The sequence below is a fragment of the Argentina anserina genome, chromosome 6, assembly GCF_933775445.1.
Source record: "Argentina anserina chromosome 6, drPotAnse1.1, whole genome shotgun sequence".
Lineage (NCBI taxonomy): Eukaryota > Viridiplantae > Streptophyta > Magnoliopsida > Rosales > Rosaceae > Argentina > Argentina anserina.
Window position 1 is genome coordinate 15973321 of NC_065877.1, and position 25357 is coordinate 15998677.

The window sequence follows — 25357 nt, forward strand, 5'->3', positions numbered from 1 at the left end:
GAAGACAGTTGATGTCAAATCGATAAATATTACCGATTTGGTGTGCCACAATGTAGCTCAGGGTTACAAATAGCCTTTTGGGTTGGAGATGGCCTAATGTTCATAGTCGATTTCACCAAGATTGTTCATTTGTTAGATGCAATCAACTGAACAAATGATTTTGCTTACATTGGTCTTTTACAAAAATGATCTCTAGTGATGAAACAAACTTTTAACTGTTAAAATCATGTATATGTATACCCTAACTAACTGTACAAATGAGTGAGAGTTCAAATACAAACATAGATATTAGGTTGGACACAAGTTTACTCCTTTCCTTAATAGTGTTACAGTTACCGTTAGAACTATAAGACGGTGTTTTTGCGGTGCGACTAGGCCCAAAATCAATCGAGGAAGGTTTCCAAGAATGACTTCGTTGTGACAAGCTTGATGGTAACAACATAGATTTGCTCGACTGCAACAACAACTATTTTCTATGTTTAACAAGAGTAACAAAGCTTACGAAAGGGGTGTGGTAAGGGAGCTTGATGCTTGAGAGTTTAGTAGAGAATGGGATTGCATAATTTAAGGGGTGATTGAGGTATGGTGAGTGAGAGTTTGGGTAAAAGAGATAAAGCCTAATCTCTTGCTTGAAGTTTTTGGGTTTTCTCGGTTGGAATCCCCCTTGAAACATTAGCTATCTCCCCTTTTATAATGGAGCTAGGAAATTAAGGAGGGTCGACCTCAAATACTGATAGTCCTCAAGGCTTCTCTTCATCTGGTCGTCGGAGAGATGCACAGTCAATGGATATGGGCGGTGATGGAAGGGATAGGTCGGCGCCTTGGTGCTGCTATGACCAACCAAAGATCATGGGTTCCTTAAATCATGCTCAAAGAAAGTTGTGGGGATAGGAAATCGAAGAAATCTTAGAAGATTTGGGCATGATTGTTTTTCCCGAATCTCTGGTGTTGCTGGAATTAGTCAAGCACCGGTCTGGCAGCATGAAAGATGGAACGGGTTTGCCGAATGAGGAAGAAACTGAAATGGGTATGGGTCATGTGATTGGTCTTAGGTTCAAAAATGGGCTTTGGCTTTATTGGATAGAAAATCTCTCCTCTATTAGTCCAACATCGAATTTAAAGTCACGTAATGCATGAATTTGGTTTCTAAGTCCAAAATTTGTTTACGTACTCTATTTCGACAATGAACTTCACAAGATCCATTACCTTCCAAACCACGACCCTCGTGTAAGCTCCAAAACGTAGTTTGGGTCTACGAGATTTGCATGATATGTTTAATCTAAGCTTAGCTTGATATTAAGCTTGGCATGATTTTAGGGCTATTGACTCGGATCTTTGCGTGTCAAGCCTTGGTTTTGGGCTCGTAGAAAATGTTGAACCAAATTTCCAAATTTAATTTCTAATTCGAATCAATATCAGTCACCCAAATATAAACGGGTCGGGTTACCCTACCCAACATATCCCAACCCGAAATCCTTCAAAATATAAAAAGTCTAAAAGACTAAAACCCTCACCGTTTTCCCAACCCTTCCCCAAAACCCTGAGAGCCATGGAGGACGAGCACCACCGCCATGACGCAGACGCCGAGCCGTTCAAAGATGGCGCAGACATCTGCCAACAGCTCATGGACCGCTACTCCAAGTCCTCCGCGCCGCAGCACCACCACCTCCTCGCCACCGCCGCCGCAATCCGCTCCATCCTCGCCGCCGAGTCCCTCCCCCTCACTCCCCCATCCTACTTTGCCGCCACCATCTCCTCCATCGACGACATGTCGTCCCGCGCCACCGCCGACCCTACCGCCGTGGCCGCGCTCCTGTCGTTTCTCTCCCTCGTGCTCCCGGCCGCGCCGCCGCGGAGCATCTCGTTGGGGAAGGCCGGTCAGGCGCTGTCGATGCTGGCGGAGTTTCTGGAGAGAGGGGAGGAGAGGCTGACGATGACGGGGGTCAAGGCTGTGGTCAAGTGCTTGGGGGCTTTGGTTGGCTTTTGTGATTTGGAGGATTGGCAATCTGTCAAATTGGGACTGGAGACTTTGCTCAAGTTCTCCGTTGATAAAAGACCTAAGGTAGTCCGAACATCTGCATTGCTCTATTTTGATCTGTTTTGTGGTTAATTTTTACTAGAAAATCAGTGTCATTTTGGCTGAAGTTTTACTTTAGCTTATTATTTACTGCATATAACGCTCCAATTGAGTTTAAAATGTGTAGAGTTCTGTGTTAGGGACCTTGGTGACAATGAGAGTTTGTCAGAGAGATTGTGAAAGATAGGTGAATCTAATAGATATATAACCGTTAATAAAATTATCAAAATTGGGGTTCTGCATTCTAGACATTGCTCAAATTCTCCATTAATAAAAGTGTATGTGCATTTCTGTACAGTAATTTGCTTTTGTGTTGTGAACTTGTGATTTAGTTTACTAGATAATCACTCACATTTGTTTGTGCTAGTTTGACGTTTTTTTTACTGCATAAAACTCTTGGATTGAGTTTGAAATGAATCGATTTGGGTGTTTAGAATTTAGATTGTATGGAAGGATCTTTGTTCTTTGTATAATATTTTGCTTGTTGAAGGAAATTGATTAAGATTATTTCCTTGTTGCAGGTTCGCAAATGTTCGCAAGAATGCCTTGAGAATGTATTTAAGTTGCTCCAGTCCCGCAGTGTTGTAAAGGAGGCGAGCAAGTTGATACTATCTATGCTGAAAGGTTATATGCCTTTGGCGGTTAAGTTGAGTGCTTCACGGACTTCAGATGGACATAAGAATCTAGATGTCTTACACATGCTTAATGTGGTGAAGCTTACTGTTCCTTTTCTCTCAGCAAAAGTTAGCTCAAAACTTCTTTCAGAAATGAATAAACTTCTGGGTCCGCGGTTCTCAGAACTCACAAGGCATGTTTTCCAAATTATTCAAGTGCTATTTGAGATTTCAAGAGCTGATGACATTGTCTCTAAGACAGAGGGGACTATACCTTTTCTCATTTCGTATGTGTCTTTAGCAAATAAGAACCCCTCAGACACTGTCATGTCTGCGGCAACCTTGTTAAAGTATTCTATTGGCATACTTCATACTGCTGAATCAACATCATGGATCACAAATCTTCCGCTAGTGTGTGGCTCTGTGGCAGGTATGCTTCCTTTTGTATTTACCACTGTTAGACACAAAGTATACTTGGATGCTATGTTATGAATGTCAGTATCTTAAAATTGCCATGCCTTGTTTTCAGTTTGTTTGGTCCATTTTAAAATGTGGATACATTCATTAGTATTTCTCTGATCCATGTTGACTTTACTGATTTAGGTCTTTTGGCTTCTGAGGCTAGGACTGCATCCCATTCTTCAGATATTCTGAAAGAGTTGATTAGCCATCATGTGGATATAAGTGATGAAGGAGAAGATCTTGTAAAATCAAATGCATTGAGATCAATATGTGCTATCTTTGAGGAGGGTCTTAACTTGTGTAAAAAACTGCCAAACGATCATCTTTTGGATGCTATATCTGCTTTGTTCCTCAAGCTAGGTATGTATAAAGTAGTTCTCATGGTCATTTTACGGGGGAACTATATTACCTATTTAAGTTTTGGTATCTTAGTCTGCTACATTCATGTCCTTGGAAGACATTTTGGGTCTATGATATCTTTTTTTTTCTCATGCAAGTGGTCTGAAGTGTTTTCGAGTGTTGTATCTTACATAGTTTCTTTTCATTTAAGTCCATTTCTGATTAATACTTTGTGTGTTTGGTTATAGGAAATATGTCCCATATCTACATGAAAAGTATTATGCTCAAACTTGCTGAGTTAATGACCGCTGCTATTGGGGAAAAATCTAATGTTGACCATGTAAGTAATTCTAATTTCTATTCTTTTCGGGGGGCGTTGGTGATATTTTTTCCATTTCAACATGCTTTTTGAACACTAAAACATGAGCGGAACAGAATTATCAAATTATTTTGTCTAGTTCCGGATCTCAACTTTTATCTTTTTCTTCCTAAGTTTTTTTTTTCTGTAAAAGAGAGTTTAATATACTTTTGTGATACTATGTGGACGGAAAAGTTCATTGACTTCTTTATCACTGAATTTGCAGAAACTGTTGAGAAATGATAATCGGTTGTTGTTTATGTGGGGTGTTAGTTGTACCTCTTTAGAATGAATAGGAATATAAGAAGAGATGAAGAGAAGAGCAGAGATGGCTTTTAGTTCATTGTCTGCTTTATCACTGATTTTGCAGAAACCGTTGAGAAATGATAATCTGTTGTTGGTTCTGTGCGGTGTTTGTGTGCCACTTGAGAATGAATAGGAATATAAGAAGAGATGAAGAGAAGAGCAGAGATGGCTTTCAGTTAAAAGAGGAGCTGGGATTCTCCCTATTCTTAGTGTTGAAGTTGTCATAACATGGGCTCCTTTGATAAAATTACAGCACCCTTGATTAAATATGACTATCCTTTCATGACATTGCTATTCTCTACTTCAGTAGATGTACTTGTTGTCTCCTAATTGATATAAATCTTTAATTAGTTTGGTTTGCCATGTTCTTACTTAAGGACTTTTAAGTAGTTGCCAGTGGGCAGATATATTAACAAAACACTAACAGTCCTTATCTAAGATGGTTTGGACATTACATTTAATATGTGCAGCAGCTGAGACACATCATATATGTAAATTTTCTCAAAAGGTTGTTTATTGAGAACTCCATTTTTAGGTGTTAGATTAGATACCAAATGAAATGCACAATAGTTGCGCAATGGTGACATGCATCCCCTGTCGTGTATTTGTGTGTGTATGAATAATATGGTAAATCTAGTCCATGGATCGTATAAGAATTGTTATTTTTTTAGAGAAATCTTATAAGAATTGTTATTTTTTTAGAGAAATCTTATAAGAATTGTAATATCCATGCAGCTTCAGAAATGTATTGGAACTGCAGTAATTGCTATGGGACCTGGGAGACTACTAGAACTTGTACCTGTATCACTTAACGCTGGTGAATTCACCTGCGTAAACATTTGGCTGGTACCTATTTTGAAAAATTATGTTGTTGGAGCGCCGTTGGCATACTATATGGACAATATAATGCCTCTTGCAAACTCCTTTCATCTGGCCTGCAATAAAGGTAAATGGTTTACTATTCTTTCTCCTCTGCTTGTCTTAGAGAAAATTAGTGAAGTAATAGTTTGTCTGCAAGGGATCCTGCCTGCTTCTTAGAGTTCTGCTCTACAATCTAATTTCAAAAACCTTAAGTATAACGATGTATTCTTGCTTTCATCTCCTTTGACCCCTTTGTATCCATCTATGGTACCTCCATCTTGTGTTGAGTTACTCTTTTCCAATTAAATACCACATAATTCTGTACAAAATGCAAGCTGCAAAGGGTCTGATATACAGTATGCCTAGAGGTGTATTATTTAATAATAGCAAATTATGTGTGCAACTTGATGGCGATTTTTTTTTAAAAACTAGTAGTCTACATATTTATGAGGACGATTTTTATACAAGTTTTATGGTTGCTTGCTTTTAAGTTCCACACTCTTTTCCTATGGTTCTTATGTCTTAGGGCTTTACACATTATTTTTTTCTGTTTTATTACCAAGGGATTTTATATTATGATATAGCTTTTTGAAATTAATTTCTGTTTATTAACAAGGTTTTCAAGCTCTTATGATTTGGTGCATTTTATGACTGTCCTTAGAACCACAGTTTGTGTCTCATATACTTTCTTTGTACTTGATTACACATGTAATGTAATAAAGTAGACTAGAAAGTCCAGCAGCCATACTAGAGAATTAATATATATTATAACGAGAAAGCTGAAGTTGGACGATCCAAATCATAAGAAAAGCTTTCAGATACTGGTTGTCCTTTTAATTATAGAAAGCCTATAAATATGAAAAGAACTTTGAATTCAAGCAAAACCGTAGACTTTATGCTTTCGGTTATATGTAAAGTTATGATTTATGACTTGATGCATGGAATTGAGGATTAAAATTCATTCTTTCCATTTTTGTTTTTTCTTTTCTATGCACGCGTGTCTCAAACCAAGTTATGTAGTCTGAATTTTGAATGGCCTTCCTTGTCAATTTTGTAATTCCAACATCTGGAATTTACATGTAAGGTTATGATTTATGAATTGATGCATGGAACTGAGGATTATAATTCATTCTTTCCATGTTTTGTTTTTTGTTTTTTTGTGCACACACGTGTCTCATATGAAGTTATTTAGTCTGATTTTTGAATGACTTCCTTGTAAATTTTGTAGAATTAATTTCAGTTTACTCCCCTAAATTTTACACCCAAAGTCAGTTCACCCCTTAAACTTTCAAATGACATCAATGAAGCACAAAATTCAGATTTTCATGGTTAAAATCTGATGTAAAAACTATCAAAAGAAGGCTTCAAATCATATATCCAAGACCAAAATAAAATTCCCAATAATTTTATTACAACATTGAAGCTTTAAAATTAGGTCACGTAGCATAATTATCGTTATAATTCATATAAAAATCTGAAATTTGTCTTTTCTTGATGTCATTTGAAAGTATAGGGAGTGAACTGATTAAAATAAAAGTTTAAGGAGTGAACTGATTTTGGGTGTAAAGTTTAAGGGGGGGGTAAACTGAAATTAATTCAATTTTGTAATACCAACATCTGGAATTTATATTTTTGTTTTTCTTCTCTTCCAGTTAAGAAGTCTAAAACCCGTGAAGAGTTACAGGGTCATGCACGTGATTTGTCGGGTCTGCTACTATCTTTTTGTCGCCATCCAACAGATATGTATCACAAATTTATCCCACTGGCTGAGGTTATGGTAAAGTTTCTAAAGGAGGATTCTTTAATGCATGAAACTGTTGCATGTTCCTTGCAGGTGATGTTTCTCAATTGATCAACTTGAATTGTTGTAATTGTATTGAAGCTCTAGAATACATTTCTGATAGATTTTCTTGTTTAGGCTCTTGTAAATCAGAACAAAAGTGCGGTTAACCAAAAAACTGGTGCTGCTGAGGCAACAAGTGAACTTGTACCAGGGTTGCGAAATATACCCATTTACTCAAAGAAAATTGCGACAAAAAACATAAAGGCTGTGGCACAGTGTTCTTTGCAGTTGCTTGAGGCCCTCATAGACACATTTGTTGGTTCAGCACCTGAGAAGCGTCCATATTTAAAGGTTTCTATAATCATTTCTTGTTTAAGCTTCACAATTCAAGTTAGTACACATTAATCACCTTGACATGAGATAAAGCAGGTTTCATTTACACTATGAGAGCAACAATGGTGTCATTGGTAGGTGGTACAATTTAGTATCTTGTCCATTAGTCCTCATGCTATGTATGTATGGATATCTATGTTATGGCCTTTTAAACCAGATCCTACTCTGTGACACTTTGGGCAAATTGGGTAAATTGTCACCATCTTGTTCTTATCCGTAGTGTATCACCGTTGCCAACAACTTCTAATGTGGAAATTTACACTTAAATGTAATAGTAAGTTACAATGAACCAAGTCATACTTCCTGCTATATTTGCATAATTATATGCTATTATCACTATATTTTTAAAGCATTTAAAGCTTTGTTACAGTGACAGATGTTTGATTCTTATGTGGCCTACCACGTAAGCTAGCAACCTTCTTCTTGATGTCTCCTATTAAAACTGGGTACACTTGCGTAGATATACCACTAGCTAGGGGTACACAGAAAATTACGTGTTGAGATAAATGAACAAGACATTTTTCATCAATTGCGATTGATCGGTCTTATGGAAACCAAATATTGTGGTTCTGTACTTCTGTTAATCGGATGCTAGATTCTCCTAGTCTTTTTTTCTTGTAATTTAAATTAAGTCACTTGGCAGGTAATTAAGTATACCGTCTATCTTGGGTTGTTAATCCCACGGTGAGCTTACTTTGTTGCTGTGATATACAAGGAAAAGAAGAATAGATGCACTTTTGTTTGAATTTCTGAGCCCATGGTTTAAACTTATTGTTGGACCCATCTTTTAAGGGATTCTGTTTCTGTAAGCACTGAGGATAAAAATCCAACGAAATCAAGAAATCATAATCAATGGTGAATGATTGGTTTGTTGTGAGTTTGTTGCATGCTTTTATGCCTTTTGCTTTCCTTTGATTTTTCTTTTGTCTCTTTATTTTTAATTGTTTTTTATTTTTAATATTGTTGATTGTGTATGGTTGTTCACATTGATAAACAAAGTAAGGTTGGGTAGATGGCTGACCATCCTTCTGTTTCCAGTATGCTATGTGATTTTATTGGCATTGCTAAATACTTGTTGGCTGTAAATATCAAACTAAGAACTGCTTCATATTGTAAAAGGACATAATATTTGAAATAATCTGCTACAAGATGTTATTGGAAATGTGAGAGAATGTGTTGGATTTGGATATGATGTTTGAAAACCAATATATTATCTATTATCTATTAGCTGTAAGGAAGTATTATCTGGGTATCAATTAATGAGCAAACCAGTAGAATAGTGACTTAACATAATTACTTTTGCAATATCCAGGATGCTATAAGATGCTTGGCCTCAGTAGCTGATTCTTCTATTGCTAAGAAGATTTTCATATCAGTACTTGAGAAGTTTCACCTCATGGATGGTAGGAATGAATGTGTAAAGGTGGAGAGTGAAACTAATTCATCGGGTGATGAAGAAGAGCACAATAGAAGTACGGGAGAGAATAATGCACAGCGGTAAGCTCTATATGTTATGTCCTACGTGGTATGCTAGTGTCAAACATTATATAGTCGCGTCTTGTCTGTTGTGTTTTAGTTATATGACGACACTGGTTGGTCATTGTTTTGTCATCGTAATATAAGTTTATGAGTTAAATAGGATTTGGTGTCATTCTGGTGTTTTTTGAATTTTAGCCGTTACCAATATGTTTTAAATTGTTTCGGTTGTTAATGCTGAAATCCTGGTCACTTTTACCCAATTTCTTTCAATTGGTGTTCAAGATTGTACTTTATCGCACACCTGCAGAGGTGTAATTGAGAATACATCGGAAAAGATGACTTAGCTCATGGATATTTGGTTTAGCTGCGTTTCTAATGTCAGCTCGATAAAAATTGCGGCAGTGACATGTATACTAGTTGTATAAAAAAAAGAACAAAAATATTCTAATTTGTAGACAGGGATCGAAAACAAATTTCGATCAAAGAACTTCAATAAAATTCAAGTTTAAACCCCTCCCCTCCCCCTTTATGTTGCTTCTAATTCTTCTTCTCCTTTTTAAAATGTGTTTAATTCTTATAAAACTGGATTACGATGACTATTTTGTCTATTTATATATTGTTTTACTATTCAACAGATGTGTAATAATGGAGCTAGCTTCTTCCCTAGTTGAAGGAGCCCAGGAAGATCTTATTGATCTAATCTATACCTTTATCAAGCATACTTTTCAGGTATAGTGTCTTTTTTATATTTGTGGCTTTCTGTTTCTATGATTTTGTAAGTGTTATTCCTATTACTTGAAACTGATCCATCAATTTATTTTTAGACCAGTGAGGAGGTTGCAAATCGTGAAGCGTACTATACGTTGAGCCGAATTCTGGAGGTTTGCATTAGCATCTTGAAGCAATTCAGTTTTTGATTAAACTTCTTGCATGGCAATTGTGCTCCATCTGTTATTATGAAATATTGCAGGAACATGCTTGGTTCTGCTCTTCCCAGTCTACTGAATTGATTGATCTGTTACTTCGTTTGAAATCTCCGGGTGATATTGTATCTCTAAGGAGTCGATTTTCTTGTTTCCAGACTTTGATGATTCATACTTTGAAGGTTAATGATGCACAACTTGTATTGATCACATATTTTGTTTCTTCAAATGCTTTTGAAGCTACGCTCATTTCTTGGCAGTTAATTTTTATATATATATTATTCTGCAGATTGAAGCAGAGGTGGAAAATGCAAAGGCTTTTCTTATTCTCAATGAAATCATAGTCACCTTAAAGGATGTACGGATAGATACTCAAAATATTATGGTTTTCTCATTTTTTTTTACGTATTAATGTCTCTTTTAATTCAAAGATATTGACACGTTATCATTCTTATGTTGTTCCGTCTTCTTGACTAGCTGGAGTTTGTCTTTTGAGTCACTTCATTTGTGAGCCTTTCATTTTCTTGGTTTTACATGATTATGTAATATGGAGTTGACATATTATCCTCCTGAATCATCTGGTATAAGTTTCATGGTACGGGGCATAAATCTGCTAGTCACTAATAGATTTCTTGATACACAGTCCCACGAAGAGAAAGCTAGGAAAACAGCGTATGATACACTCCTCAACATAAGATCTGGCTTGAGAGACTTATCAAGTCTCAGTTCAGACGGACCTTACCAAAAACTAATTAACATGGTAAGTGATTCAGTTTTCTCACTTGAGATATTGGATGGGGCTATTTCTCTACTCTGCTCACGTGGATGCACATTATCAATACTAGCCAGGTGTACTACATACTGTAGAAAGGCCATATAATAATGTGTAGTAAATAGTAATGTCTTAGATAGTTAGATGTAATTAGTATTTCGCTGCAAGGCGCTTCTCTTCTGCTTGTTATGGTTATTGAGTGCCGATATTTCATTGTTCAGATAATGGGCTATCTTTCCGGTGCATCACCTCATATAAAGAGTGGAGCAGTGTCTGTGCTATCGGTGCTGGTGTATAAAGATACTGATATATGCCTTTCTGTACCTGAGCTAATTCCTTCTCTTTTATCTTTGCTGCAAGGCAAAGCTCTCGAAGTCATCAAAGTGAGTGTTGATAGATTATTGTTATTCATTTCATGTAATGATAATGAGTTCTGTTGGCGAGCAGGATTGTTAATGCATTAGTTGCTACACAATTGACAGGCTGTATTGGGCTTTGTGAAAGTACTTGTATCTTGTTTAGAAACTAGGCGTCTGCAAGATCTTCTACCAGCTATTGTCACTGCAGTTCTCCCATGGTCCCCTGTCTCGAGACATCATTTCAGAGAAAAGGTATGCGCTATGTTAACATAATGCTTCAAAAGGTCACATATGCAGAATGATTTTTTGTTTATCAGAAGGCTCAATGTACAGTTCCAAATTTAATTTTCGTGAATTGTTTTACTAATACACAACTTGATCATGGCCCCTTTTATCTATAGGTCACAATCATAATGGAGATTATGTTACGGAAGTGTGGTCCTGCTGGAGTCGAGTTAGTTACACCAGATAAATACAAGGGTTTTGTCAGGGGTGTTCTGGAGGTAGTTTTCATTATGTTTACCTATCATCTCCCAAGTTGAATCAATATCCTTTTAGACAAAATGAGAAATTGTTTATACCGGTACATCTATTGCAGAACCGCCGCGATAACAAGAAAAGTTCCAAGGAAGTTGCCACCACTGAAACAGATGTGAAGCAGGCAGATTCTTCAACCAACAGGTCTGATATCATTCTGAAGTTGCTTCAAAAAAAAAATCTGGGGTTTTAAAACTTATAGCCAACTGTTTTTTTTCATTGGCATGCTAATTGTAGTTTAAGATATTACATCTTCTTATTACTGTTGTATTCCTTTTGTATTTTAAGGATGGAGGATAGAAAACGCAAGGAAATGGATCCTGAACATGAGAACAAAGGATCAATGGAACACAGAAAAAGAAGAAGAGAGAAGGAACTCATAAATGGAAAGCCTAGTACCAGTAGTACCTATGGTATATCTTCTTGGGGTAGAGATGAAACGAAACGTGCTAGGAGACCTAGGCAATCTGATACAAACAAATCATTTCAAGACCAGTCAGAAATAAATGGAAAGACGATCAGAGAGAATTACAGTAAGCGACCCACAGGTGGTCGCAAAGGAAAGATAGGGAAGACGGGCACAGGAAAGGATGTGACTGCGATTAGGAGACCTGGCACTACAACCAAATTGTTCAAAGCCAAGAAAGTTGGGAAAAATTAGTTTTGTAGTGTTCCATCTGTGTTGGATGTCTTTCTTTTAAAGATCATACCTGCACTGGTACAAGGAATGCTCAAAGGCTTTTATACTAACTGTATTTGTGGTTCGTTACAATAACAATTCTGATTGGTATTTGGTAATTAGAAATTCACACTTTTAGTACTAATGACAAGACTGATGCAATTATTGCCATCCTACACGCATTTTACTTGGTTCTACTTCTAGGCTTCTACAGTTCTACCTACCCACATTCTCAATTTCGTTATTCATTGCAACAACTTAACACTTCTCTTAGAATTTATCATCACCTCAATCTATCTAGGGGTGGTTGAAAAGGGGCAATTGACCCCTCTAACTTTCAATATTGAGGTTTGATTATGCAATGTTTCTTCTATTGCATACTTGTGGCTCTTTTTAATGAGGACTATCTTGTTAAGGATTAATATATAACCACTTTGATTCACCAAGTTTTCGATCTCATATTTAGATATCTACAATTTAGTTTGTAGATATATATGAGAAATAAATCATCCATGTAAAATTTCATTAAAATTGACAATCGTTAAGACATTTATAAATGTGTTTTACTCATTATGAAATTGAACGGTTTATGTTTGACAATGTTGGTTGTTCATTAATTTAACATACAGTCTAAAGTAATTATTCTGTGTACTCGAAACACCACGTGACACTGCCATGTGGTGCATCTGGCCAATCATATTACTTCATAGTATGATAAATATGTACGCGGTGAAAGAAAAATATATATTTAAATATGAGTAACCAATCAGAAATAAATACAGCAGAAAATTGACCAATAATATTAAAGAGGTACACCACGTAGACTATGTACTAGGTACATATAATAATTTCTCACAGTCTAACCTCGATAAATAAATATTCGATAAATTAATAACCTCGCTTAAGTAATAATTTTCTTTGGTCCCAACTCAAGACCAATGTATATTACTAGGAACCTCGCTAAATATATAAGATAATTTTTTTTTGAAATCTCTTTAGGTCCCATCGAATATATAAAGTAATAATTTATTTATTAAATTTTAAAAAATTGTTAAAATGATTAATAATTTATCAAATGTATAAAAAATAGTGAATAATTATTATTTAAGCTTATCATTTTAAAGTTGCTTTTAGACATGAAATTATACCAAATTTGGAAAGTGAATAAATATAGAATCCTAACTAAAATAAAACATAATAGTGAGACTAAACACTATAAAAATAACAACAAAACTCTCTGTAAAATAATAATTTATTAATTTATCAATAATATAATAATCTTGCTAAAGTAATAATTTCTTCCACTCCCGACATCATTCATTTATAGAGGTTTTACTGTACTTTGATACATTCGCAATAACTAAATTGGCTGAAAATTTGTACATGTAATCTACTCATATCAGTCATATGTACATAATATATATCTAAACATATGAGATGAAAAATTGTGATAGAAAAATAGGCCTAATCAACAACTAATTAGAAAGTTCTCAATCAGTCATCAACATGATGGTCCTTATTGGAAAATCTCTCTTGCATAACTTGTAAAACATTTATATTGATTGTATGATCCTCGGCATAATTCTTGTACTTTATACCTTATTGTCCTTGTAAAATATTGTTACTTTTTTATGAGAGTTTTCTATTGTTTTTGTTTACTTATTAGTACTACATCCAAGCTAATGCATGTATAAACCACAAACATATGAAAAACTCAAATATAAATTATTTTCAATAACTAAAATTGCATCGTGATTTTCTACAATATGAAGTTGGATTACTTTTGGGTTATCCAAGAATTGGTCAAATTTTGTCAACTTAGTCAACCCTCTGGTCAATTCAAGAAAGACTTGGTCAACCAACACTCAACTTTTGACTTTCCTAGTTAAACTAGGACAAAAGATCCATAGTGTGAATGATCCGGATTATAGGAAATTATATAAATATACGGTGTGTCTTGAATATAAATTATTTTCAATTACTAAGATTGCATTATATATCATACAAGATTTTCTGTAATGAAGTTGGACTACTTTTGGGTTATCTAAGAATTGATCAAACCCTGTCAACTTAGTTAACTCTTGATCAATCTAAGAAAGACTTGGTCAACCAAAACTCAACTTTTGACTTTAATTTCCTGGTTAAACTATGACAAAAGATCGAGTCAATTTATTTTCGATATTCAATTTTGATCTTGACTCTCTTATACTATATGAATTCAAAGTTAGTGAAGATGGATTGCTTAGAACTTGGAGCAGCAACGTTGCCGCCACTGAAACAGATCTGAGCATGCCGATTCTTCAACCCACAAGTCTGATATCATTCTAAAGTTGCTTAAAAAAAAGGAAGCGATGGAGAGGCCTAGGCCGTTGTATAATGATTATATATATATATATATAGTCCATATCCAGAGTGAAGTTCCAATTTTGGCACATTTTTCGGTCAATTTTTTTCACCATAAGCGATTTAATATTTAGGTATGTTATTGAAGATCATCTCTACAAAGTTTCAGTCAATTTGACAATTGTTTGAGCTTTCAAAATTGAGATTTACACGAACGGTTCACGTTGAACAGCTTTAATTCATTCATTGATTTAATCTAATTTCAATACCTTAATGATGTTCGAATTAGATGAAACTTTGTAGAGATGATCTTGAATAGCATACCTAAATATTGAATCGCTTATGGTGAAAAAATTTGACCGAAAAGTGTGCCAAAATTGGAACTTCACTCTGGATAGGGACTATATATATATATATAAATATATATATATATATATATATATATATAAATATATATATATATATATATATATATATATATATGTAAGTAATTCAGTATGATTCATAACCCTTCCTTAACATTAGATTATATGTTTTGGTTACTGTAAGCTGTGTATAATCTTACTCACCCTGCCTATTTCAAACATCTCGTCTTACCTCATTGGAGCCTAGAGTGGTAAGCAAGTTTTTAAGCATAGACATTGAACCATGAAGTGCAAGCCAATGGTATTTTATTGATTCACAAATCAAAGTATTGCAAACTTAAAAGTTTAACATAAATATAAAAGAAACATAACAGTTTGGGTTCTCTTCTACAGTTCTACAAGCCGCTAAGCTAGGGGTTAGGAATTCAAGGAATCATGTGTGCTTATGATCTTCTCATGTGATATTAAGCTACTGTGAGAAGAACAAGTGATATTACTGCATGCACGTATTCTCTACATAACTCATGGCTAGCTTGTCTTTCACGTAATTAGCTCTCTCTCTCTCTCTCTCTCTCTCTCTCTCTTCATTACCTTCAGTCTCCTTATGATCATGTTATCGACCAACAAGATCATCGATCGACCAATACTTGTGTAGCTCAGACCTCCCAAACTTCCAACAGTGCGAGATGAACCTTCTTTGATCGATCAGATCATTATACGTACCACAATACAATATTTTGTAAGACTTACACTACAGCCTCCTGAAGAATATATATTAATGACTCCATGTCAACATGTAAACAAAAAACGACGTCGGAACTCCATAGATATCTCTTCTCCGTTTTTTTCTCCGGCAAGAGGATTAAGACAAGGTGATCCCCTTTCACCTTACTTGTTCTTGTTTGTTAGTGATGTTTTAAGTTCTCCGATTCACATTACTCCTTAGGCTCCTCCAGTTAGCCACCTTCTCTTTGCAGATGACTCACTGTTTTTTCTTCAAGCTACTTTGCATAATGCTCATTAGCTGTGGTATTTGTTAAATCTTATAGTTCAGCATCTGACCTGCTTATCAATTATGCGAAGTCTGCGTTGTTTTTTAGCCCTAATACAGAGGCACCATTGGTTCATCACATATCAATCCAGGGCGTTATTTGGGGATTCCAACTCTTTAGGGCTGCTCAAAAATTGCAACTTTGTCTTATGTCAAAGAAGCTATTATCTGAAAGCTCTTTGGATGGAATACTGGCTACCTAACACAGGCTGGTAAGGAAGTGTTAATTAAATCTGTGGCTCAAGCTGTGCCTACCTATCCTATATGTGTTTCAAATTTAGGAAGACTCTGTTCTCATTTGAATTCCATTATGACAAAGTTTTGGTGGGGTAATAGGGGATTATCTGGAATGCATTGGATAAATTGGTCTTCTCTTGGTCTTCCTAAGTCTCATGGTGGTATGGGATTTCGTGATTTTCATCACTTCAACCAAATCTTGCTTGCAAAACAGGGATGTCGACTGCTTCATAATCCAAATGCATTATGGTTTCGACTATTACAAGCTTGGTATTTTCCATCTTCTTCATTTCTTGAAGCTCGTTCAGGGACCTCACCTTCTTGGCTTTGGTAGAGCCTTCTATTTGGCAGAAAGTTGCTTTTGAATTTTGGGGCACATCAAATAGGTAATGGGTCTCATTTGTCAGTTTGGAACTCAAATTGGATTCCACATCTCCCTGATATGCATCTTCATCCTCATCAAGTCATTGATCCATCTTTGATGGTTTCTTCTCTCATTGATTGGACAACTAGATCGTGGAACTCAAGCTTTATTTCCCATTCCATATCCCCTCATGAGTATAACGCAATTCAGGCTATCCCTTTGATATTTCCTTTGTGTACTTATCCTCAGGTGAAATCTGGATTATTCTCTGTAAAGAGTGGTTATCATGCTCGACACGCTTAAGCTATGTCTACCTTAAGTCCTCTGCCTACTTCTTTCGGTCCCAATACTCAGATACTATGGAAGAAAGTTTGTTCCATTCGTGCTACCCCTAAAGTGAAGTACTTCCTTTGGCGTGCACTAACCAACTATGTGGCAACTCGGGCAAATCTTTGTCACCGCCATCTAGTAAGTAACCCTTCGTGTCTTTTTTGTCATCAAGCTCTAGAAAAAATAGAACATCTTCTTTTTGCTTTCCCTTGGTCACAAAAGACATGGTTTCTACATCTTTTTGGTTATAAACGTCATTTCTCTTCTCCTACTTTCAGCCTAGCCTCTTGGCTTTGTCAATTACATTTTCCACCTTCTATTTCAACCTCACTTGCTACCTCCATTCTCTCTCACTTTTCCTTTCTCCTTTGGAATATTTAGAAACGTCGTTGTTCTTCAATGTTCTCTTTTACTATTCCTAATCCTGCTTTGGTAGCTTTTCAATCTTTTCTTTCTTCCTCTGAGTTTCTTCTTCATCACTCTTCCCCTCATGTACCTGTTGCCTGAGTGGTACCCTCATGGCCACCTCTAAAACCAAAATGGTTTCCTCCTTTTCCTTCCCAAATAAAACTCAATTATGATGCATCATGGTCTTGTAATGGAGTGGGACTAGGAGTGGTTGTCAGAAATCCAATTGGAACTTTGATTTCTGGGAAGGCGGTTCATACTTTTGCTGCTTCTCTGTTGGTTGCAAAGGCTTTAGCCTTACAATTGGCAGTTGCTCTTACTCTACCTGCAGCTCATTTTATTTTCGAATCAGACTCATCCCAACTTGTTAAAATGCTCATTGATGATAAGTTTCCAGCATATAGGATTGCGTTGCCCATTGCCGACAATATTCGAGCCCTAACAGTTGATCTTGGTTCTTTTAGCTGGTGTTGGACCAACGAAATGGCTAATAAGGTAGCTGACATGGTTGCTTCGTTTGTCCGAAAGGGAGAGTGTCCAACTGACTGGGTTCAGTTTCCACCTCTCTTGCTGTCTTCTTTGTTTTATCTAGATTTGTTTCAGGTTTAGTACTTGTGTTTTTTATCCTCATCTGTTTTGAAAGAAGGCTATGTAAGTGTCTTTTTAATGCAGGTCTTCATCTCCCTCAATTCAGGTCTTTATCAAGTATAGGTCGCAAAAGATGCAAAATGAAGGACGACAGCAGGTGGTCCAAGGACCTTCCTGATGAATTGATTGAAATGATTGTGAAGTGTCTAAGCCTAGATTCAATCAAATTCGATGTTGTGTGTCCTTCTTGGAGAAGTGTCTCATCACAATGGTTTGAACAGGTAACCTGACTTCCATAGCTCTTGAAATCGGTTGAGCTTGTAGACTCAAAAACTGTGAATTACAGTCTCTACAGTGTAAGTGAAGCCGCAGTCTACAACCTCAAGTATCCAAGAGAAATGCCAAATTTGCCGAAACAACTATTATTTGGCATAGAGAAAACCCTTCAACCCAATATGCAAATCCACGTGGATTTGACATACCCTCTAATCATGTCAAATTTGACCTCTCGGATAATTAGACGGTTTAGACCTCTAATTTAATTTTTAACTAAATGTTATTCAAACCTCCTTAATTTTCTGAAAATGCTCATAATCTAATAAAATTAATAAAAAACTCTATTTTTAACTTAACAATCCATCAATTGATTGCAACATATTATAACTATATAGAGTCTCTCGAACTGGTTTGTTCAGAATCGTTCATCATACCATAAATAATATTTATCTACAATTTATAATAAAACAAAATGCATCCAAACGGGCAGATTACAGTATACTGGAAGACTGACACAATTAAAAATTCGAAAAAAAAATAAAAGTCTACAAAGTGATAACAATATTTTTGTATGGATGCATGTGAATTCTTGAAAATGATATTGTCATAGTCTAGCTAGATGATGGAGAAGTCCGTTTGAAATTATCACATTTAAAAAATTGAGAAATCAAATGTATGATATTGAGATAATTGTTTTTTATTTTTTTTATTTTTTTATTTATCTGCATAGGTAATTTAGTGTCAATTGATCAAGTCAATACTAATTTGAAAAAAAAAAGAATTAAGTGTTGTTTTAGGAGGTACAAATAAAAGTTCATTTAACATATCTCAAAAGCAATGTGAATTATTATTATTATTATTATTATTATTATTGTTCTTTATCTTTCGATCTCTCCTCTTCTTTGTATTGTTCACACAAATGTGTTTGGTATTAATGCATATTTACCGCTTATTTAAGTTTCAGATTTAACATTTCAATCAGAGATAAAATTTACCATGTCACATGTCAAAACATTTAAAAAAAACATTTGAAATTTCCGTTAGAGTATCTTTAGTAAAGCTAATCATATTTTAGTTAAATTTCAACCAAAATAGCTTAAAAGTCATTTTGGCTAATCAATTTAAAAATGCGTCTATATCAGTTTTCTTTATTTTAGCTTTATTTGAACTCCAAGTATTAATTACATAACAAAAAAATATTTTAAATTTATTTATAAATTATATATAATTTCATACTGAGAATGTTTTAAATTCAAATTATTTAATTTTAAGCTATCTCACTAGACAAATATGTAGGGTGAGATAACTTAAAATTTAAGTAACATTATTCTTCTTAAAAAGCAAAATATATTCTCTAAAATAATTAAAAAAATATAATTAAGAGTATGCTTATTAAACTACATTAATGTGAGTCTGCTAAGTTTCTTTTGTCCGGAATCTTTTGTATGGATGGATTCAATTTAGAAAGTAGCCACTCTATCTCTCCATGTTTCCTCGGGACGAACAATAACATGATGATAGACCCACCCAGCCCTCTGAGCTGGCTTCTCTTTTGACTCGTTGCCAGCAGCCATGTGGCTTCCTCCCAATTTCAAAGCCCCACGAATTACGCAACTACCCCAACCCCTATCCTAGCCGTTGCACACCTTTTCTACCTCAACAACTCAATTATCACATGCAACCAAACCAAGGGTAAACCCGTCATATCACCATTGCCCTCACTCTCGTAGATTTTCCCCTCCACAGTGAGCACTAGCGAGCAAAACCAAAACAAACTCCCCTCAACGATCAAAATCACTCTCTCTCTCTCTCTCTCTCTCTCTTTCTCTCTCTAGGGTTTGGAGTTTGGAGTTTGGGTTCGAAATCGAGTTATGGCTTCTTCGTCGTCGGATCCCGGTCCGAAGACCGAGAGCGGCGGCGGCGGAGGTGCGGAGGCATCCGAAGCGGTGGCGGCGGCGACGGATCAGCAGTTGCTTTTCAGAGGGCTGAAGAAGGCGAAGAAAGAGAGAGGCTGCACGGCGAAAGAGCGCATCAGCAAAATGCCTCCGTGTGCCGCCGGAAAACGCAGCTCCATTTACCGTGGAGTCACTCGGTCAGTCTCTCTTTGCTTACCTCACAAGTATTGTTGTATCAATTCGATTGTTTTTTGTTTTCGCGCTGAAGATTTATGGAGTCTGATTTAGTTAGAAAATGTATTATTGGTACATAAACATTTGAGTAATTGTACATGGACTTTCATCAACGATATGTATGAGCCTGAGTTTGTTAATTTTATTTACATTCCATTTACTTGTTATAATTTCAAGCCAAAAGAAGCATATTCGAGCTTTGGATTGTAGAAGTTGATTGGTGTTTTGTTGTTGCAACTGTAGGCATAGGTGGACGGGCCGCTACGAAGCTCATCTCTGGGATAAGAGTACCTGGAACCAGAACCAGAATAAGAAGGGAAAGCAAGGTCTCTCTCTCTCTCTGCGATTCAAGTTTATTTATTTGTTATCTCTGTGTCTGTCTCTGGATCTGTGAATTGATCTATAGTTGCTAACTGTGTTTATCTTACTGCCCTGCATGGAACCGGTTGGCGCACAATTCAATATTTCAGTTTACTTGGGTAAGTTGGTTGCTTCTATTCTGTAAAGTATCTTGAGGAGCTTGCTATTATTGTGCATATGTCGAGTTGATCCTTGAATAGCATATGTAATTTGCAGGGGCATATGATGATGAAGAGGCTGCAGCCAGAGCTTATGATCTTGCTGCCTTGAAATATTGGGGCCCTGGAACTTTGATTAATTTCCCGGTGAGATTATTGATCTTGATTTAATAGATTTTTTGGATTGTTTTTTTATTCAGATGAAAGCATATATATGTTCCAGCACTTGGGTTCTTCTTCCCTTTATCTTGAGGATCATATACTCCCTGGAAAGAGAATACATTAGTGTGTTTCTTATATCAGGGCCTTAGTTTCATTCTTTCTCCAGATTTGGAAATGCACATATTTAAATACTTGTGGTTACATCTGAATCTGAAGACTTTTCAAAGTATTCTTCTTGTAATTAAATTTATCAATTTCAGATTTTTTTTTAGCATTTTCTCAACTGCACTCTTTTATAAATTGCAGGTTACTGATTACACAAGAGATCTCGAAGAGATGCAGAATGTTTCAAGGGAGGAATATCTTGCATCTCTTCGCAGGTATGATATCTAAGAACATATTTGAAATTGATAGCTGCCACATTGCTTACAGTAGATTTTTCTCTGGCAGGAAGAGCAGTGGCTTCTCTAGAGGAATGTCTAAATATCGTGCCCTCTCAAGGTATGCTTACAATTATATGTTACTTATGTGCATCATATGTTTAGTTTTTGCTCATAGATGCAGAGTTATGTGAAGGTTAAATTTCTGTTGATTCAGTCTTTTTAGTTTTTATCATGTTAATGTCCTTTTTTTCTCCCCATCCCACACATGGTAATGGGCAATGAAAATGTGCTATGATACTTGATCACCAGTAGTTGATTTGTTTGGCCTGCATGCTCGTAGAGTAGTTAAAATATTGATCTTAACTCTTTAGCCTTATAAACAATACTCATTGGTATATTCTATCAACAGTCCATTGTGTGGTGATATCATATATGTGGCACTTCTCTTACTGTATTATAGGGCACCATTCAGTTGATTCCATGCGTTGGCAGCTTTTCATTTTTAATTATTTTAAACTCATTTTGTGCCATCACATAACAGCCGTTGGGAGCCACCGTTTGGTCGTATGGGTGCATCTGAATACTTCAATAACATTCATTATGGTACGTCATCAACATACTTTAAACTGAAGCTTTATTAAGAAAAGAGATATCTGCTGAATCAGTCTCCATGTACTCCATCTGCCAACATTGGCTGACATATGCTGGCTTTTGAATTTCTTAAATTGCTGTCACCTGGATTACTACCTGAATCAGTGTTAACTTTCCTTATTTTATGTCATTTTTAGGCACAGGAGATGATCCAGCAACAGCAAATGAATTTTTAGGAACGTTTTGCATTGAAAGAAAGATTGATTTAACAAGCTACATCAAGTGGTGGGAGCCTAACAAAACTCGTCAAGCGAATAGCATCATTAAATCATCTGAGGATGTGAAACATGGTTATGCTGGAGATAGTGGAGGTGAACTTAAAACATTGGAATGGGAAACCCAGCCTACTGAACCATACCAGATGCCCCGTTTGGGTGTCTGCCATGATAGTAAAAAACAGAAAAGTACCAGAGTCTCTGCCATGAGCATCTTGTCACGGTCACCTGCTTATAAAAGCTTGCAAGAGAAAGCATCAGTTAAACAAGAAAGTAATGCAGATAATGACGAGAAAGAAAACAAAAATATGATTCACAAAAAAGATTATGGCAAGGCAGTTGAGAAATTGACAAGTCATGATGGTGGGGATGAGAGACTGAGTGCTGCATTAGGGATGAGCGGTGGATTGTCTCTCCAGAGGAATACATTCCCATTGTCTCCATTCTTGTCTGCACCACTGCTGACCAACTACAATATGATGGATCCATTAGTAGACCCCATTCTTTGGACAACTCTTGCTCCTGTTCTTCCTGAGGTTGGTATACTTTCTCATTCTATTCCAAGATAAATGAAAACTGTATTTGTCTTGCCAAATCACTTGCATTTGGTATTTGTTTGCTCATTGCACCAAGTAAAATTGTTATTATATTTTGGCAAAATACACCCCAAACTTGGCTGAAATTGTCAATTTGCACCCCGAACTTGCATTTGAGTCAATTTACCTCTTAAACTTAGTAAAAATTGCCGATTTGCTGTTTTTATTAAATTTAACTGTTTCTATTCAATTTTGCGTCACATGTTATGCACATGAGGGGTAATGTTGTCATTTTCTATTTATATTTTTCTTAAAAACAAATAAAAATATTCTTTAAAAGGAGGATTATTTTTTAAATCAAATTATTTATTTACATCTTTTTTCTACATACTTAACCCTATTTCTACTTCTAAATATATAAATCAATAACATGTTTAAAAAAAAACAAAAAAAACATAGTAGTAAGTGTTCCTCTTAAGTAATTTATTAATTATTTCATTATTAAATATATAATGACAATATTGGCTCTCAAATGAATGACATGTGACTTAAAATTGGATCGAAAACATTAAATTTAACGGATGAGGTGCAAATCGGCTATTTTTACCAGGTTTAGGAGGTAAATTGACTCAAATGCAAGTTTGCACTTGCAGTGCAAACTGACAATTATAGCCAAATTTGGGGTGTAAATTGACATTTTTGCTTTTTATTTGTCTTGACTTAATCTTGTAAATGACCACTATTTTCAAATATACATATTGAGCTACTTCCTTTACGCAATTTGTTGAAAGATCAAATATAAACTGGTTGGTCAGATATCAAGGCACCATTGTTATGTTATTTTATATTCATTAGATGATTTAGATCTATAAAGTGATCTTGACTAGAACACAAGGCCTAAGCTAGTTTCTTTTTGCCGTTTGGTGAAAATGGCATGGCCGGTCATGGTTGGTCAGTCGGACAGACAACATGGCACCATTTCCTAAATATCTGATAAAGGAAGTAAAGCTATATTTAGAAATAATATACATCAAATATCATTGTTGGCCTTCCTGATACAGACTAGTAGACAGTATATAAGCTGGCAAGATCACATGTACTTCCATGTCAAGGAAGGACCTGTATAAGTTAGTCCTATATATGCACTTAACTTGTCATCTATCGGTACTCAAATGCTAGGTGGCATGATTAAGTGTAAAACAAAAGTGCTTCATGATATAAAAAGTTGAAACAGCTAATAAAATTCTCTCCGCACACTTGTTAATATGGGAAGGCCGAAATGTAGAGTTTCTTCCACTGATTTTGCTTTTACCTAGTGCAATCTCCACACACTTGTTAATATGGGAAGGCCGAAATGTAAAGTTTCTTCTAATGATTATGCTTTAAACCTATTGCAATGCAGGTAACAAAGGCTGAGACCAGTGGAAGTTTTACTTTGTTTCGACCTGAAGAATGACATCCCCTTTTCGGTTTCTCTGCAAGTTTATGTACTGACAATTGATGTCCATTTCCAGTTCTGGAGGGGTTTGTCTCATTGCTTGTGCAGTAGTAGTCAAGAAGCTCAGGAAATGCAGTCTTGACAACAAGGCTTTACATATATGTAGCAGGGTTCATATTACACGGAGTGTAGAGAATATAAAAGGGAGAGGAAGTCGTATCTAATGTCAGATAAGGTATAGACAATGTATTTTACCATATGGTTCAGAAGTGTTGAAGTGGTAACCTTCAGTTTTGCTAAACAAAGTTCAACACATCAGGTCCTGATTGTACTACGTTGTACAGGAAATATGCCCAAATTGTAATCATATATAGCTGTTGTTAGTCTCTTCTCTCATTGTTCTGTCTATTTCATAGTACCATAATCTCCGTAGTTGATTTACATCTAGTATTTTATCTTAGAACCATCATTCATTCTCTTCGGCTCATTCTAGTGAACATGGCCTCCTTTATCAAACATGGCCTTCTAATTGATCATCTATATGATTGAGTTTCAAAGAGACTTGTATTTGACATTAACTTTCGACGTGAACTGAAAGGCCAAATGATAGCTGTAGCCCTTTTCACAGATCTCCAATGTACGGCTTATACTAGGTAAGCTTGGTGCAATTGTGTCGTTGGCTATGCTATTGATGTTGCACTTGTTTTGGGGCATCGATTGCTAACTTGCTAATAAACAACATTGTTTAAACCTCGTAGAATTGTCCCCATTCTGTATAATATTCTGCTAGTTGGATTAAGATTACTTCTCTGAACTCTTCAGGCGGCAGGAAGGGTGACCGTGGAGACTGATTAAGGACATACATTGAGAACTATATATCATCTTATGATTCTTATCACTTTCCCTACCAATATCTTCATCAAACAGCTCCTCCAGCGACTATAAATTCCAACCCCCTTCATTAAGAAACTTCCCATGTCTCCGTAAACGCCGTGATGGACGAGTTTAGCACCAAAGGGAATGCTTCTACAAGAAGGGTTGGAGTCGGAAGGATATGAAACATTACACACTCGCACCATCATAGTCCTGTTTGACTCTTTAATATCATTTCTATCGCTGGCAAAGACTACAATGTACTTAAATTCTTTACTCATATGTTGGCTGGACATACATCTCCTAGAAAAGGATTACAGGAATAAAGTCACTACATTAACCGTTTAAATTCCGATCCTTTTCTAGTGCTTGCCAATTTTGATTTAAGCTTCATTGTAGTTGTCCTTCCCTACTAGTTGCTGTCTTTAATGAGAATGAATTTTGTACAAAGATTTCATGTATTCCTATTTCCCAAGGACATCATTGTCAATACTAGCGTGTTTATGGATGATGGCTATGCTATGTTGCCGCAGATTTATATGTTCGTC

At 35.9% G+C, this 25357-nt stretch overlaps 2 protein-coding genes and 1 pseudogene across 2 annotated transcripts; all 3 read left to right on the plus strand.

The window, feature by feature from the left end:
• The first annotated feature begins 1528 nt into the window (after positions 1-1528).
• On the plus strand, positions 1529-12134 carry LOC126800497 (uncharacterized). The gene is made up of 18 exons (XM_050527867.1): positions 1529-2062; positions 2599-3121; positions 3295-3513; positions 3741-3832; positions 4892-5102; positions 6670-6851; positions 6936-7151; positions 8506-8690; positions 9308-9401; positions 9497-9553; positions 9643-9777; positions 9885-9953; positions 10239-10355; positions 10589-10750; positions 10850-10978; positions 11128-11229; positions 11325-11407; positions 11552-12134. The coding sequence occupies exons 1-18, from the start codon at positions 1550-1552 to the stop codon at positions 11922-11924; spliced, it is 3462 nt and encodes a 1153-aa protein (XP_050383824.1). The 5' UTR covers positions 1529-1549; the 3' UTR covers positions 11925-12134.
• A 3302-nt stretch (positions 12135-15436) lies between these two features.
• On the plus strand, positions 15437-17806 carry LOC126796957 (uncharacterized; annotated as a pseudogene).
• A 1908-nt stretch (positions 17807-19714) lies between these two features.
• On the plus strand, positions 19715-24327 carry LOC126798225 (AP2-like ethylene-responsive transcription factor At2g41710). Its single transcript, XM_050525117.1, has 9 exons — positions 19715-19996; positions 20277-20359; positions 20504-20512; positions 20610-20698; positions 21020-21093; positions 21164-21214; positions 21638-21699; positions 21885-22498; positions 23901-24327. Exons 1-9 carry the CDS (start codon positions 19776-19778, stop codon positions 23952-23954), a joined length of 1257 nt encoding a protein of 418 aa, XP_050381074.1. The 5' UTR covers positions 19715-19775; the 3' UTR covers positions 23955-24327.
• The last annotated feature ends 1030 nt before the right edge of the window (positions 24328-25357 follow it).

Bases quoted from the DNA above. Each gene is read 5' to 3' on its own strand.
- LOC126800497 (XM_050527867.1), top strand. From the start codon at position 1,550: ATGGAGGACGAGCACCACCGCCATGACGCAGACGCCGAGCCGTTCAAA. The intron at 3,833-4,891 runs GTAAGTAATTCT...ATATCCATGCAG, and splicing joins AAAAATCTAATGTTGACCAT to CTTCAGAAATGTATTGGAAC. The intron at 5,103-6,669 runs GTAAATGGTTTA...CTTCTCTTCCAG, and splicing joins TCATCTGGCCTGCAATAAAG to TTAAGAAGTCTAAAACCCGT.
- LOC126798225 (XM_050525117.1), top strand. From the start codon at position 19,776: ATGGCTTCTTCGTCGTCGGATCCCGGTCCGAAGACCGAGAGCGGCGGC. The intron at 21,094-21,163 runs GTATGATATCTA...TTTCTCTGGCAG, and splicing joins TATCTTGCATCTCTTCGCAG to GAAGAGCAGTGGCTTCTCTA. The intron at 21,700-21,884 runs GTACGTCATCAA...TGTCATTTTTAG, and splicing joins CTTCAATAACATTCATTATG to GCACAGGAGATGATCCAGCA.